The sequence below is a fragment of the Amblyomma americanum genome, chromosome 7 (genome assembly GCF_052857255.1).
Source record: "Amblyomma americanum isolate KBUSLIRL-KWMA chromosome 7, ASM5285725v1, whole genome shotgun sequence".
NCBI lineage: Eukaryota > Metazoa > Arthropoda > Arachnida > Ixodida > Ixodidae > Amblyomma > Amblyomma americanum.
Window position 1 is genome coordinate 16,117,391 of NC_135503.1, and position 12,545 is coordinate 16,129,935.

At 46.9% G+C, this 12,545-nt stretch overlaps 1 protein-coding gene across 8 annotated transcripts in view; it reads right to left on the reverse strand.

Annotated features, from left to right (window-relative positions):
- Window positions 1–12,545, reverse strand: part of sif (guanine nucleotide exchange factor still life) — a 207,839-nt gene that overhangs the window by 160,017 nt on the left and 35,277 nt on the right. For all 8 annotated transcript variants that reach the window (XM_077631283.1, XM_077631285.1, XM_077631287.1 and 5 more), the window contains exon 2: window positions 5,657–5,920. In XM_077631283.1, the coding sequence (XP_077487409.1) occupies window positions 5,657–5,763 (107 nt within the window). In that variant the 5' untranslated portion in view covers window positions 5,764–5,920. The remainder of the gene's footprint in view (window positions 1–5,656; window positions 5,921–12,545) is intronic.

Here is a 12,545-nt window from a genome sequence, read left to right on the forward strand (position 1 = left end):
GTGGCGAGTTGCAAGACGGCGGGCAGGGAGAGGTATAAGCTTTGACACAGGGGCGCGCCGACAAACTAAATCCAGTGTCCTTGGTCGGGGGCGAAATGGGGGGCGGGAATTCGGACCATGGTCGTAAGAAAAAGGAAAAGGAAAAACAGTGGTAGAATCGCAGTCTGACACGCAGTATTTGCTACTGTTTCTGACATCACCGGGTGGCCGCAGCGAAATAGTTTTCCGTTCACCTTGAGCACTTCATATTTTAAACTTTAGCTGCGTTTTGCCTAACTTTCCCAGATTTTGTTCGGCGCAAAGAAAAATGCTTATTTTTCGATAGGAATCTGCGAATGAAAAACGATTCTCTTTTCCTGCGCGTATGGCCGCCCAGTGTAGGACGTCATTGAAGGCGGAATAATCTAGCACACCATAATTGTCCCATCACAAAAAAAGAAGAGATAAGACGCCTAAATTATGAGCCTGAAGCGTATAATTTCCTCGTACATCCTTCCTTGCAATATGCTTCAGTCATTATGTATCCTTAATCCCGAAGTTGCGGGTTCAATCCCGGATCAGTAGCTGAGCGCCCTAACCACTAGCCGCCGCGGCGGCCGCGTTTTTATGGAGGCAAAACGCCAAGGCGCCGTGTGCTGTGCGATGTCAATGCACGTTAAAGATCTCCAGGTGGTCGAAATTATTCCGGAGCCCTCCACTACGGCACCTCTTTCTTCCTTTCTTCTTTCACTCCCTCCTTTATCCCATAACCTTACGGTGTGGTTCAGGTGTCCACCGATATATGAGACAGATACTGCGCCATTTCCTTTCCCCAAAAACCAATTATAATAATAATTATTATTATTAAATCCCAGCCGCGGAGGCCGTATTTCGATTTAGGTGATATACAAGAACGCCCCTGTGCTGTGTGGTGTAAGCTCACGTTTAAAAACCCCGAAGGGCATAATCCCGAGCCCTCCACTACGGCGTCCCTCATAGCACATGCGTCGTTTCGGGACGTTAACCTCAAAAATTTACAATTTTGGAATCCCCACCAAGCCCTCCTTACAAAAATGACTTTCGATATTCAGTTGACGCCTTCTTGACCTCGTGTTGAATGAACTGGAAACCAACATAAATCCAATATATGTTCAGCCTACTCAGCCTCTGCTGAACACAATTTTCGTGGGTTGTAATCAATATAGTCGATATTGGGAGATTTAATAATAATAATAATAATAATTGGTTTTTTGGGGAAAGGAAAAGCCGTAGTATCTGTCTCGTATATCGTTGGACACCTCAACCGCGGCGTAAGGGAAGGGATAAAGGAGGGAGTGAAAGAAGAAAGGAGGAGATTTAAGTTTATTTTCAATTGTTCTTTTACAGAGCATACAAAAAGTAAATTTAGGCCCATAAGCGCATTAGTGGAAACGTGGAAATGGTCTCCTTTTAGAAAATTTTTTCCACAGGCAAGTTCTTAGTTGCACTGCATATTTCGATATATTAGAAGTATGATCTCACATAAGTGACAAGTTGCGCGAAAATTGCATATGTTGTGATAGTTATAAGTAGTGTGCAATATTACAATGTTCTGTGCTAACACGTGATCTCATTTAACTGTTCATAATCAACGGGTCTCTTCAACAGACAGAATATCTTGCTCCATGCTTCTGTAGTTTTCGGTTTTCAAAATCCTGCAGAAGTCCACGCATTAATATTTTGCTAGCTAACTGCTATTCAGATATTGTAATGGCAAGTCTTGAATGCTCTAATTCTAGTAAGCGATTACGAATTCTAGCGCGAATAGGACGAGTACAAGAGGCAAAGAAGCGACGACAACATCACGCGTGCGCAGCCGTGCTGTTCGCTTCTTTGTCTCTTCTCCGTGTTCTATTCGCGCAGTCTTACCTTTCTTCGAAATGAACCAACTAGTTCGCAAGAAAGTTCTATTATAGTTTTATTCGCTTTTCGGCGTTTCTTTTAGAGCTATGTGAGCAGAAAATTATCAGGAGTCGGCCTCAACTATGTGAAAAAGTGGGTCTTCTGTCGTCGCCAGGGAAATAAATTAAGCAGAGCCCGTATGCTCTGCTTGCATGATTTCTCTTACCATCTTCTGCATCATCAGCTTACACAATAGCAGCTGCACAAAGCTAAAAGGCTGTTGACCATGGTCATGGCGATTTCAACAAAATTGTTGAACGTTGTCAACACATTATTTGTTGAGTAGTTTCTACTGAATTTATGTTCAGTCCTGTCTCATGGCAGTCAATGTGTTTAAGCCTAACTGAATGAAATCGGGCCTAACTTAAATATGTGTCGTGTAAACAGAACCTTAATTATCACGTTATTCATATTAAGAATGCATGCAGCACATGTTAAGACTCTAGTAAACCGTTTGAACCTTTCCTTGCACAGAGAAAAGTGCCAGTGGTGCAATATACCCTTTCAGGCATGTATACCTTACGTGGAGTATTCGTATGCACGTTAATAAAAACGGCGCTTAATTATGACTTCGTTGTTGTTGTTTACAGATGAATCAAGGACTTCAACTAGCAGAATGTCGCATGTCAACTTGATTACTTCTACTCCTCATAAAATAAATATTTAATAACAATACTGACATAACTTTGCTGATCGGCAGGCCACTACCTGCGCAGATCAGGACACCCCTGTGTGCGGAAAGTATTTTCTATCCTGCTTCTGCAACCGAAACTTGCTATAGGCGGATACAACTCAAGAACGAAGCGGCTTCTCCCCGTCAAAAGATCCCCTTCCAGCCAGCGGCGTCGGCCGATTTTCATGACCCTGCTAGCGCGACAATTAAAGCAAGGAGTGGCAGACGAAAAGAGGTACTCCCCTCCCTGCATTGTCGCGCCGAAGCTCCCTGCATTGTCACGCTATCAACGTCACGAAAATCGGCCGAAGCCATTAGCTGGAAGGGGGTCCTTTGACGGAGAAAAGCCGCTTCATTCTTTAGCTGTGTCCGACTATAGAAGGCATCTTCTTATGCCCATGAAACAAATAGTGTTATTTGTTTGCGTTCTAAGTTCTCTGTCTGTACCCCTTTAGGGGCAGGTTAAGCACCGTCCAAGTTTTGTTTATTTTCATGTAACCAATATGTTCAATATACTTGTACTATCCAGATATTCTTCCTTATAGAAGAAAAACAAAATCGATTGACTTTTCCGCAATCCCCAATTTGAATTTCGATCTTGTATCTTTTGCGTCATTGCCCCGCTTTTTAGCCACCAATCTTGCGATTGTTTTTTTGCTGACGCCTACAACAGATTCGTTTACATTACCTTGGTTATCAGGGAGAGATTACAAAGCTTCTTTTTTTCCCCATAACCATGAATTGAACAAAGCGGATCTTATTGGCTGGCCATTGCATTTTGATCCAATCTGGGTTCCGGATCTTGATACGCGGCCTTTAATAGACAATTTCGCAACTGGTGTAATCACAACACTCTGGTTACCAAACTCTATACTTAAATCTATAGTATACTAGCTCTACAGCTTGGCACGTAAGATCGGCTTGCAATCGGCCAGCGACATGGCTACCGTCTCGTTGGCTGCCATGAATTGGCTAACAGAGTGTCCAATGCACTGTCCAGGGACGCACCGATGCTAACAGCTTTGAGAGCCGGGCTGGGGTGCCTTTATCTCGCTGATGGACACACGTCGGCAGCACGAGCATATAGATAAGCATTACCACATCGCGCTCTATTTATTTGAAGACGGCAACACAGAACATTCCGAGAAAAACTTTTCAAAAAAGATCGCAGAAACGTTTGCGTCAGTTAGGTTTCTGCTCCGGCGTTTTCGTCATTGCACCGAGAGATGTATTTCTTTGACATCATTCGCGTGCCGTCACGGGAGAAAAAAATTCACTCATTTCTATTTTTTGCGAGCGAGCGGAGGGTGTCACTGCAGAATATTCATCCCTCCGACAACCTCCGTGTGCGTGGCGACATAACGTGCGCCGTTAGATCAGCGGTAATTAATAGTCTATTCACGCGTTGATCCCGCCTGTTCGCTTAATTACGAGCCTAGGTGAACGAATATTGACAAATGCGGTAATTAAGGATACGTGGCGCATAATCCAATGGAATTCTTCTGTCACTAAAATCGGGAGACGCAGGTGTCAATGGTATGCTAATTGCAGCTGAGATTAGCCCGAGTTGGTAAACTGGCTAAGCTGGCAGTCATGACTTATCGCATTACAGCAGTGGTGGCCCATGGTTGAGCCTATTCTTCATATGCAGAAAGTGCAGGGTTCGATCCCTGGTGCCGCCAGGCACCCGCCGGTTTCCAGTGGGCACAAACTTTCTATTAGCCTAGTGCTCCGCTTTTCTGGGATAAAATTCTTGGAATAGGTATCTTCGACACAGTCTAGTGAACAGAAAAATGCCTTGAGTCGTTGCGCTGTTTGGACAGAACTGCCCTTGAGCAATAATAAACACATCATCATGACTTGTTGCAGCCCGAAAGCGACATAGGCGATGCCTATAATATGTTCTAACAGTTCGTCCTGTGTGTTTCTGATCTCTACTAAGCCATCACCGTACGTAGCACTTATTTTTTTTTATTATTATTATTTCAGACACCGGTACGCACACAAGTCGTGACACGTAATAAATTCATTAACCCACTTGACATTTGGAAAGTAAGGCGGTGCGGGGGCGACCATACTGCCGATGTGACCTTTCATAGCTACCGTCGACGTAACAATACACAATTTCAGTGCAAGCAAGTCCGGGATTCCTGAATATCCATTTTAATTGGGAGGTACCTGCAGAACACTCTAAGGTATTGTTACGTGAATACTGAAGGTAATTAACGGTCAATTCTTCCGCTGCGTAGCAAAAAAAAAAACTTTCTTTTAAAGTTTGTATATCGTTCGCATCGAGTGGATAGTTAAGACTGCCATAGGAAATCAATAGGGAACGTTTTTGCTGATAGCAAAAAGGTTAACAGCAAAAAAATGCATGCATGCCGAGGGAGCGTCTGCGGATATATTGATTGTTACACGGAACCTTACGATATATAAAAAAATCGCGTTCGTAAACTACTTCTGGTTGAAAAAATGCGGTTGTCCAGAATTTCTTGGTATGAAGAAAGAAAATAAATATGCCGCACAACTCTAATAAAACCCGACGCGCAAGACTGGGAGGTTGGGAATGTCAACGGGAACCTCGCAGGTTTCAGACCATCGTTTGTAGAAATGTCCGGACCGCGGTATAAATCAACGGCATCCGAACATCGGCTTCCTATTCGCTTAGTTTTCTTTTTATGCGCCCCGTCAGGACGCTTTGCAAACAAATCAGGCTGATGCACCGCAGAACAATTTTAAGTAGTGCATAATAAAAATAGAAGTTCGCGTCTGTCTTAAACGTGGCAGGTCTTTAACACACCGCGGTCAGGATCACTGCTCAAGACATATTTCTTTTCGACTACGTCAGAGCATATTTTCTCCCAAAAAAAAATTGTGTGCAAGATTCACAGCAGTGCCAAGTAAAAGTGACTGAAGTAAAAATCCTGGATCCGAGAAAAGGCACACCGTCCTCAATTTCGAGAGAGCCTGCTTGGCGTGCCGATCACACGCGAGACGACGTCTCCGCCGCAGACGAGCGAGCGGGGAAGAAAGAGGAGAGAGGCTCCCCCTGGCGGCGCTCACCGCAGCAGGTGTCCGTCCCTGCGGCGCGTGTTCTGCCAGGGCGTGTCCTCGTAGCGGTAGCCCTTGCGGACGAGCGGCGCGCACGAGCAGCTCAGCTTGTTGCCCATGGCCCCCCCTCCTCCTCAGCAGCCTGTCCGGCTGCGACGACGCCTGGGCCGCGGGCTTCCTCCTCCTCCGCCGCCTCCGCCGCCTCCTTCGCCGCCGCCGCAGCCGCCTCCCGCCGACCCCGCGCTCCGCCGCGGTCGGCTGCGCCGCAGGGCCTCTCTGCAGCGCGGAGAAGAGAAAGGCAAAGAGAACAGGGGTAAGGTTTGCGCTCTCGTCGCCTCCATTCATTCATTCATTCATTCATTCATTCATTCATTCATTCATTCACATTGCTGCACTCACACTGCACTATTTATCATTTTCATTGACTGGCTAACTGAGTCATTCCTTCACCTTTTCACTCGTTTGTTGATTTTTTTTCAGACACACACTGTCTCCTTTCCCTCGCTAGTTCACTCACCGATGGATTGATTAACCTAATGAAAGAACAACATATTCGCGAACGCGCGTCGTTCGCCTCACCAAAAAAGTGGTTCTCACAAAGTGAACAAGAGGAGGGAAATCATCAGGCCGCTTGCCAACGTTTCAACAAGAAGACAAGTCCTCTTGGCAAAACGTTTACAAGCACCCTGAGGCTTTCCCCTCCCTTGTTCACTTTGAGAGTGTCAAAGAAACCGTCTACCAGCCCTCTCTATACCTACGGACTCAAAACAGTGAATAGTTACATGATTAAATGGAAGAAATCAAGAGGCAACATGAAACCGCAACATTATGTAGCCGCTGCGATTATGGTCAAACAGACGCGAAACTCTCTAAGCGAGGTCGCCATGCGAAGACGTCAAAAAAGCCATCATCCTCGAGCTAGCGCTTGAAGCGGAAAAGCTCACTTTCACGATTTGGCGTAGCGTTAGTCAACGATGTCTTTCTACTTCGCCGTCGGAATATCGCAAAAATGTTGCGCGCCTTCGATAACGCCAAAGTGCAGTTCGCGACGCGATGCTGAAAACTGCGATAACCGTAAAGAAACGAAGGAGTGGACATCAATTTCTAAATTTCAGGAGCCAGAAAAAAAGTTTTTAAAATCAAACGCGTCGCCGAAGTGGGAAGTGTATCGGGTCATTATTAGAAGGATGAAATGATTCAGGGCCTAAGTAAGGCGGCCTGAAAATGTGACAGTCTTAGGCGTAGGTTCTCAGCCATTTTTGTTTCTTTTTCTAGTTTGTTTTTGAGTGCATAGAAAGATATCATAGTCGCAGAAAGGATTATCGCTCGCCGCTCTCCATTGTTTTTGAAGGTTATAGCTTTGTGGAATAAATTAGAGCGCATCTTCTTGTTTGTTTATTTTTTTTTCATTGTTAATTGTTTGCAGTGCTATGTGTTGTGGCACTGATTGCTTATGTTTTGTTATCACTTGTTTCTGGCTGCGAGGATGGTCGAGTCTATCATGTTTCCATTTCCTCTTCGGCCAGCATAATGGCTACAACATTTCCAAATAAATACATAAACAAAACGAGCGACGGGTTGGATGCTGGAGTACAGATGAGCTCTGCCTTGAAGCTTTCTCGAGCGTGATAGCGACTAGTTCAGGCTGCAAATTCTTACACAATCCAACTTCTATGCAGACAGGCATCACCTGTGCCAGCTTTAATCGTGCGAAAGCGAACGGCACTGGCAAAGTTCCAGCCTCCAACATGCCCATCAAATCTGCTCCTCTTCTCAGCCGCCCCCAAAAGTGGCGCAATAGGAAAGCCTATAATAACCTAAAGAAGGTGCATGTTCTGCTGTGCACTTGAACCCATGAGGCAAGAAGCCCGAGAAGTTGTTTCCATACTTGCAGCGGCATCCAGCGATAAACAAGGCCAGTTTTTTCTAATTATATAGTATCACTTTCACACGGAAATGGTTACAAAGAAACTTCAATGTGTTACTATCAGCTCATTAGCAAACGTTACATTATCCGCTTGCGACACGGAAACACACGCCCGACGTTGCCGACAACTACGTCCAATGCCAAGGGCTGTTAAGTCGAAAAGCCACGTGTTTCAACTCCGTGACGGCTCGGGATAATTTTCCCAAGCGTGGAAACACTCTTTTTCCTTTCTCTGCTCCTATCTCACTCTCTTTCGCGTGTATGGTGTCGCATTACAGGACACAAAGGCAGCCAGGGGGCAGGCAGGCAGGCGAGCAGGCGACCCGGTAATGGGCAACTTGGACATCGACAATGCAACAGCAACAGCCGGACTAACACGTTCTGTTTCTATCCAACACGCCTGTCATCACACGTTCGGGAGCGGAAAAGCTGTCGGCTCCGACAGCTCCTTGCCGGTCATTCTCTTATAACACGCTCGCTCTGTCACTCTCTTAAACGAGCAAATAACGTCCCGTAACAACTACTAAGGGGAGGGGGCCTTGTAAGAAGAGGAAAACCGTCGGCCAGATAAATAGAACGCCAAGAAAGAGATAAAAACACGGCGTCCGTTCCAACGAGAGAACGCCTAGATGTTTTTCTTTCCCGTCTCGAGTATGTTTTGTCCCCGAGCTGATTTTTCTTTTCTTCTTTTCCTGCGAGCTTTCTCAAAGACTGTCCGGCCGCGGCGTGTCGCTCGCTTCGCGAGGAAAGGGGCAAGACGGATAGCTTCACTCAGCCCCGTAGTTTAGCTGTTGGAACAAGCATCGTCTTCGCCGCATATAGTCGGCAGCGGCACAGCGCGGAGACGCAAGTGATAAAACCCGACAGCTCGGACCCTGACAGCCGCGAAAGAACACGCAAGAAAAGGTAAAGACGTCGACTGAGGCAGACGCGAGAGAGCGAGGAGAGAGAGAGAGAGAAGTGAAAGAGGGCATGGAGGTTGGGGGAGAGATTGGTGGGAGGCTTATAGCACCCTAAGTGACGCAAGCATCTTTCCTTATCGAGTGCTGCAATCCGTCAGTGGCGCCGCAGGCGTAGCGAGAGGACAGCCAATAGGAGGGAAGGAGACAGACTCTCTTCCAACAGCAGCAGCACCTAACCTCTTTCGCGAGGAGGCTCCTGAAGCGGCGAGGCCGGACCTAGGCTTCCGCTTTACTCCCCCCCCCCCCCCCCCCGCCTTCTTCCTCTTAAGAGCAGCGCCGCCAGAAGACCCTGCGGGCGTTTTACATCTATTTACCCGGGCAAGTATATAAAGCACTGTTTCGGCTTCTACTTCTTTCTTTATTTCTTCTTCATCGCATGACCCAACTTCCCTGCTCTCTTTCTCTGAGCTCGGGCCCTCGAACCGAGCGCACATCACAATTCTTCGCGAATAAAAAGAAAGCCGGCACGATATTCCATTCTTCTTTCGTTTCTTTCTCTCGGCCGGGTGGGGTCACTTAATAAACAATAAAAACCCGAGAGATGCTGGGCGACCGCGCGGAATGTTGGTTCTACACACACGCGCGCGCTAGCGTCCCCCTTGTCTCGTCCCTAACACGACCGCCGGGTCGTTCCAACAAAAACTTGAGGGCGCGCGAGCTGGTGTGCGAATAGAAGAAAGAAGAGAAAATGAAAGAGGGCCCACCAGGGCACGCCTCCCAACCCCGCTGCACTCTAAATAGAACGGCGACGCGCAAGGCTGCTTTACGTTTTATCTATTTCTCCCCTCCACCCGGCCGTCATTCGTCGCGAACCACCATCACCTCCGCCCGCCGCGGTCGCGTTTTGGGCGGCTTGCGTAAAACATGTCTGCAGCTCTAGGCCGTGCTATTTCTATTCTTCGGACTGCCCCACGCCTGGTGTGCTGGAACCCTTCGGCTTTCCTAATTCACCTTCGTGTTCCGCTTCCGTCTCTCCTCCTCTCCCACTTTTTTCTCCCTCTATCTCTCCATCCTCCTGTCGTCATTGGTCTCACTTGGAACCCTGTCAAAAAGGCGCCGGTTCGAACCGAAACGATTTCACTGCGTGGCTGCGCGCTGGTACGTCGGTCGCTGTGTTGGATACGGATTATCCTGATCGCTTGTTCGTAAAATTTGCAGAATGAAAGAAGCACCCTTAAGCGCTTCGGATGTGAGAAGGTTATGCTGATTTAGGGCGTGGCCCCTGCCAGGGGGGCCTACAGGGGGGCCTAGTGTCGGGTCTACAAGCCAGGAGTATAGTATCACTCATCCTATAATGAATTGACGGGTCGTGCGGTTCTATCTGATTTCACGCCGCACCCAACTGCCAACAGCGCGGAGAGCTGCGATCGTAAGTTTCTAAAGTAATGAATTTCGAGAGCACCATGTGCTCCGAGGACCATGCGTGCACAAAAAAAAAAAAACTAAGCCAGTTAATAGTCGCGCATGTTCTGCTGATACTACAATAGGATACAACTTTAAAAAAAAAAACTGCACTTGGCAATAATAGGTCATTGCCCGCCGGCTCCAGTATTACTCCGCTGACCAATCGAAGCAGTAAACGAAAGCAGCTTTTTAGTGTTTGACTATATGAAACAAGCCAGGGGAATCAAAATTACTGACCTTGTTATTTCGTCCTGTGAGATGCTTCTTGTTTAGGTCACAGGAAAAACGTTCACAACGGACGACTATTTTGTCACGGAGCGGTTTCGTGTGGCAGTCCTGAATGTGCACTTCGGGACGTAAGTTGCATTTGACTATGCACCGATCGGTTCTCGGTTTTCAGTGGCCAACAGTGGTCAACTTCACGGTAATGTCCTGACGCAAAGGACATCGTCTCGCCACTCTAGCATTAACGAATCCTTTCCCCTCCGTCGCTCCTTTCCTGCCTAAACGAGACGGGAAAGTACGTGAGAGTAGATCTCATGCAAACATTCATACTCACGCAATGTCGCTCACCACGGGGCAATCAGCCCGACTACCGATGGCGATCACCAGCACTCTGGTTCCGGTAAATCGAATTTCGTTGCACACTGAAAAGTTATTCGGTACGGCAAATATACCCGACGCGGTGGCTCAGTGGTTAGGGCGCTCGACTACTGATCCGGAGTTCCCGGGTTCGAACCCGACCGCGGCGGCTGCGTTTTTATGGAGGAAAAACGCTAAGGCGCCCGTGTGCTGTGTGATGTCAGTGCACGTTAAAGATCCCCAGGTGGTCGAAAGTATTCCGGAGCCCTCCACTACGGCACCTCTTTCTTCCTTTCTTCTTTCACTCCCTCGCTTATCCCTTCCCTTACGGCGCGGTTCAGGTGTCCAACGATATATGAGACAGATACTGCGCCATTTCCTTTACCCAAAAAACCCATTATCATTATTATTATTATTATTATTATTATTATTATTATTATTATTATTATTATTACGGCAAATATATTAAAAGCTACAACATGACGACGGCTTACAGCGCAAAAAAACAACAACGAGCGATGAGAGTTAGATATGCGCGAAATACTGAGTTTTGATCGCATGCCTTATGGCTCAAAAAGTTTGCTTTTTCGAAAGGCACCGACTTTGACGTGAGAGCCGTTATTACAAATGTTTGCCAATGCCAAGCCCGATTTAAAAGCTGGCTTTTCCGAGCTATACGAGTATACTGCTCTTATGTATATATTTTGTCGTTTGGTACGCGAATACAACGAGCGTGTGATGGGATTGAATGACACGAGGGGGAAAATTGCGGAGGCCTCCAGCGGCTCATCGGATGGCATCGAATACAAGAGTTTAAGGATTCCAACAATGACATCACGATGAACAGCTTGCGTACGCTTAAATTATCGCTGACGTTGATGCAAACCGCAAGCCAAAATAAGAAATACTAGAGAGGAGACTGCAGCTTTAATGTGTTAGCATTAGCAGGGTCGTCATGAAGCCTCGGTCGAAAACAGTGAAAAGCTCAGGACATCCACAGAAGAGGAAAACCGGTGCCTACTGGACATGGCCACTGGACATCCGATTTTAATTGATCAACATGCAAATAAACTTCAGTTGCCGCTGGTGTGAGTGAATTCAATTCGTCAACACAAATCGGTCAATCAATCGGAGTCGTAATGACAACGCCTACCCCTCCGTATCAATCGCATCTATCGTCTGACACTTTTGTTTTTATCCGAGTGACAACAGATTGGCCAGCTGGTGGTGAGTTGGCGTTTGGGTGAAAAGGCACGAAAGGACGCAGGATCATCGCCATCCTGGAAGGCAATGAACCTTGAAGCTTCCGCACATACCAGCCCAGAAACACTCAGCACCATGCAACTACACGAACAGAGCACTAATGCGGTGCCCGTAGCATGTTGCGGAATGTTTTGCAATGTAGCATGTTGTTAAAGACGCGGAAGACGGCAGTAAAATGTGATCTGACATGACGCAGGCATAACCTTTACATGTACGTAAGTACCAGTGTCATTGCCGTACATTCTACATGCGAAGAACCAGCTTCCAGAATAATCGTGTCGGAGTCAGAGGACATGATTATTCTTGAGGCTGCATTTGTTTCAAGCAAACACAGCAACATAAGCTCAGTCGCACAAGGTGTCGCAGTACGCAAGTCCCATTCTCTCTGCCAGAGAGCCTGCCAAACTTCCCTCTTCAACCAGCTTTTGTTACCCTTTATTTGCTTTGTGTGACCAAGCTTGAGAGCAGGTTATCATTGCGAGCAAATTTAAGCGGCAATTGGGGCGACCTGGTTGTTCATGTTGTTCAATTAGTACGCTACAACTGTGACGGTAAAAGAGTGTTAATGGAGATAAAAACTGAGACCAAGAAGACAAAATGTGCATTGATACCTGCTGTTCAATTTTTAGTGTGGTTTAGCATAATTCAGACGCATGCCCAGACCAGTGCCCACACTCAAACCAGTCTTTAAGCTGTACCATGCGCGTATGTAAAGCAAGGTACACATCTTTGATGCTCGCAGTAAAAGACGAGATGGCTAGGC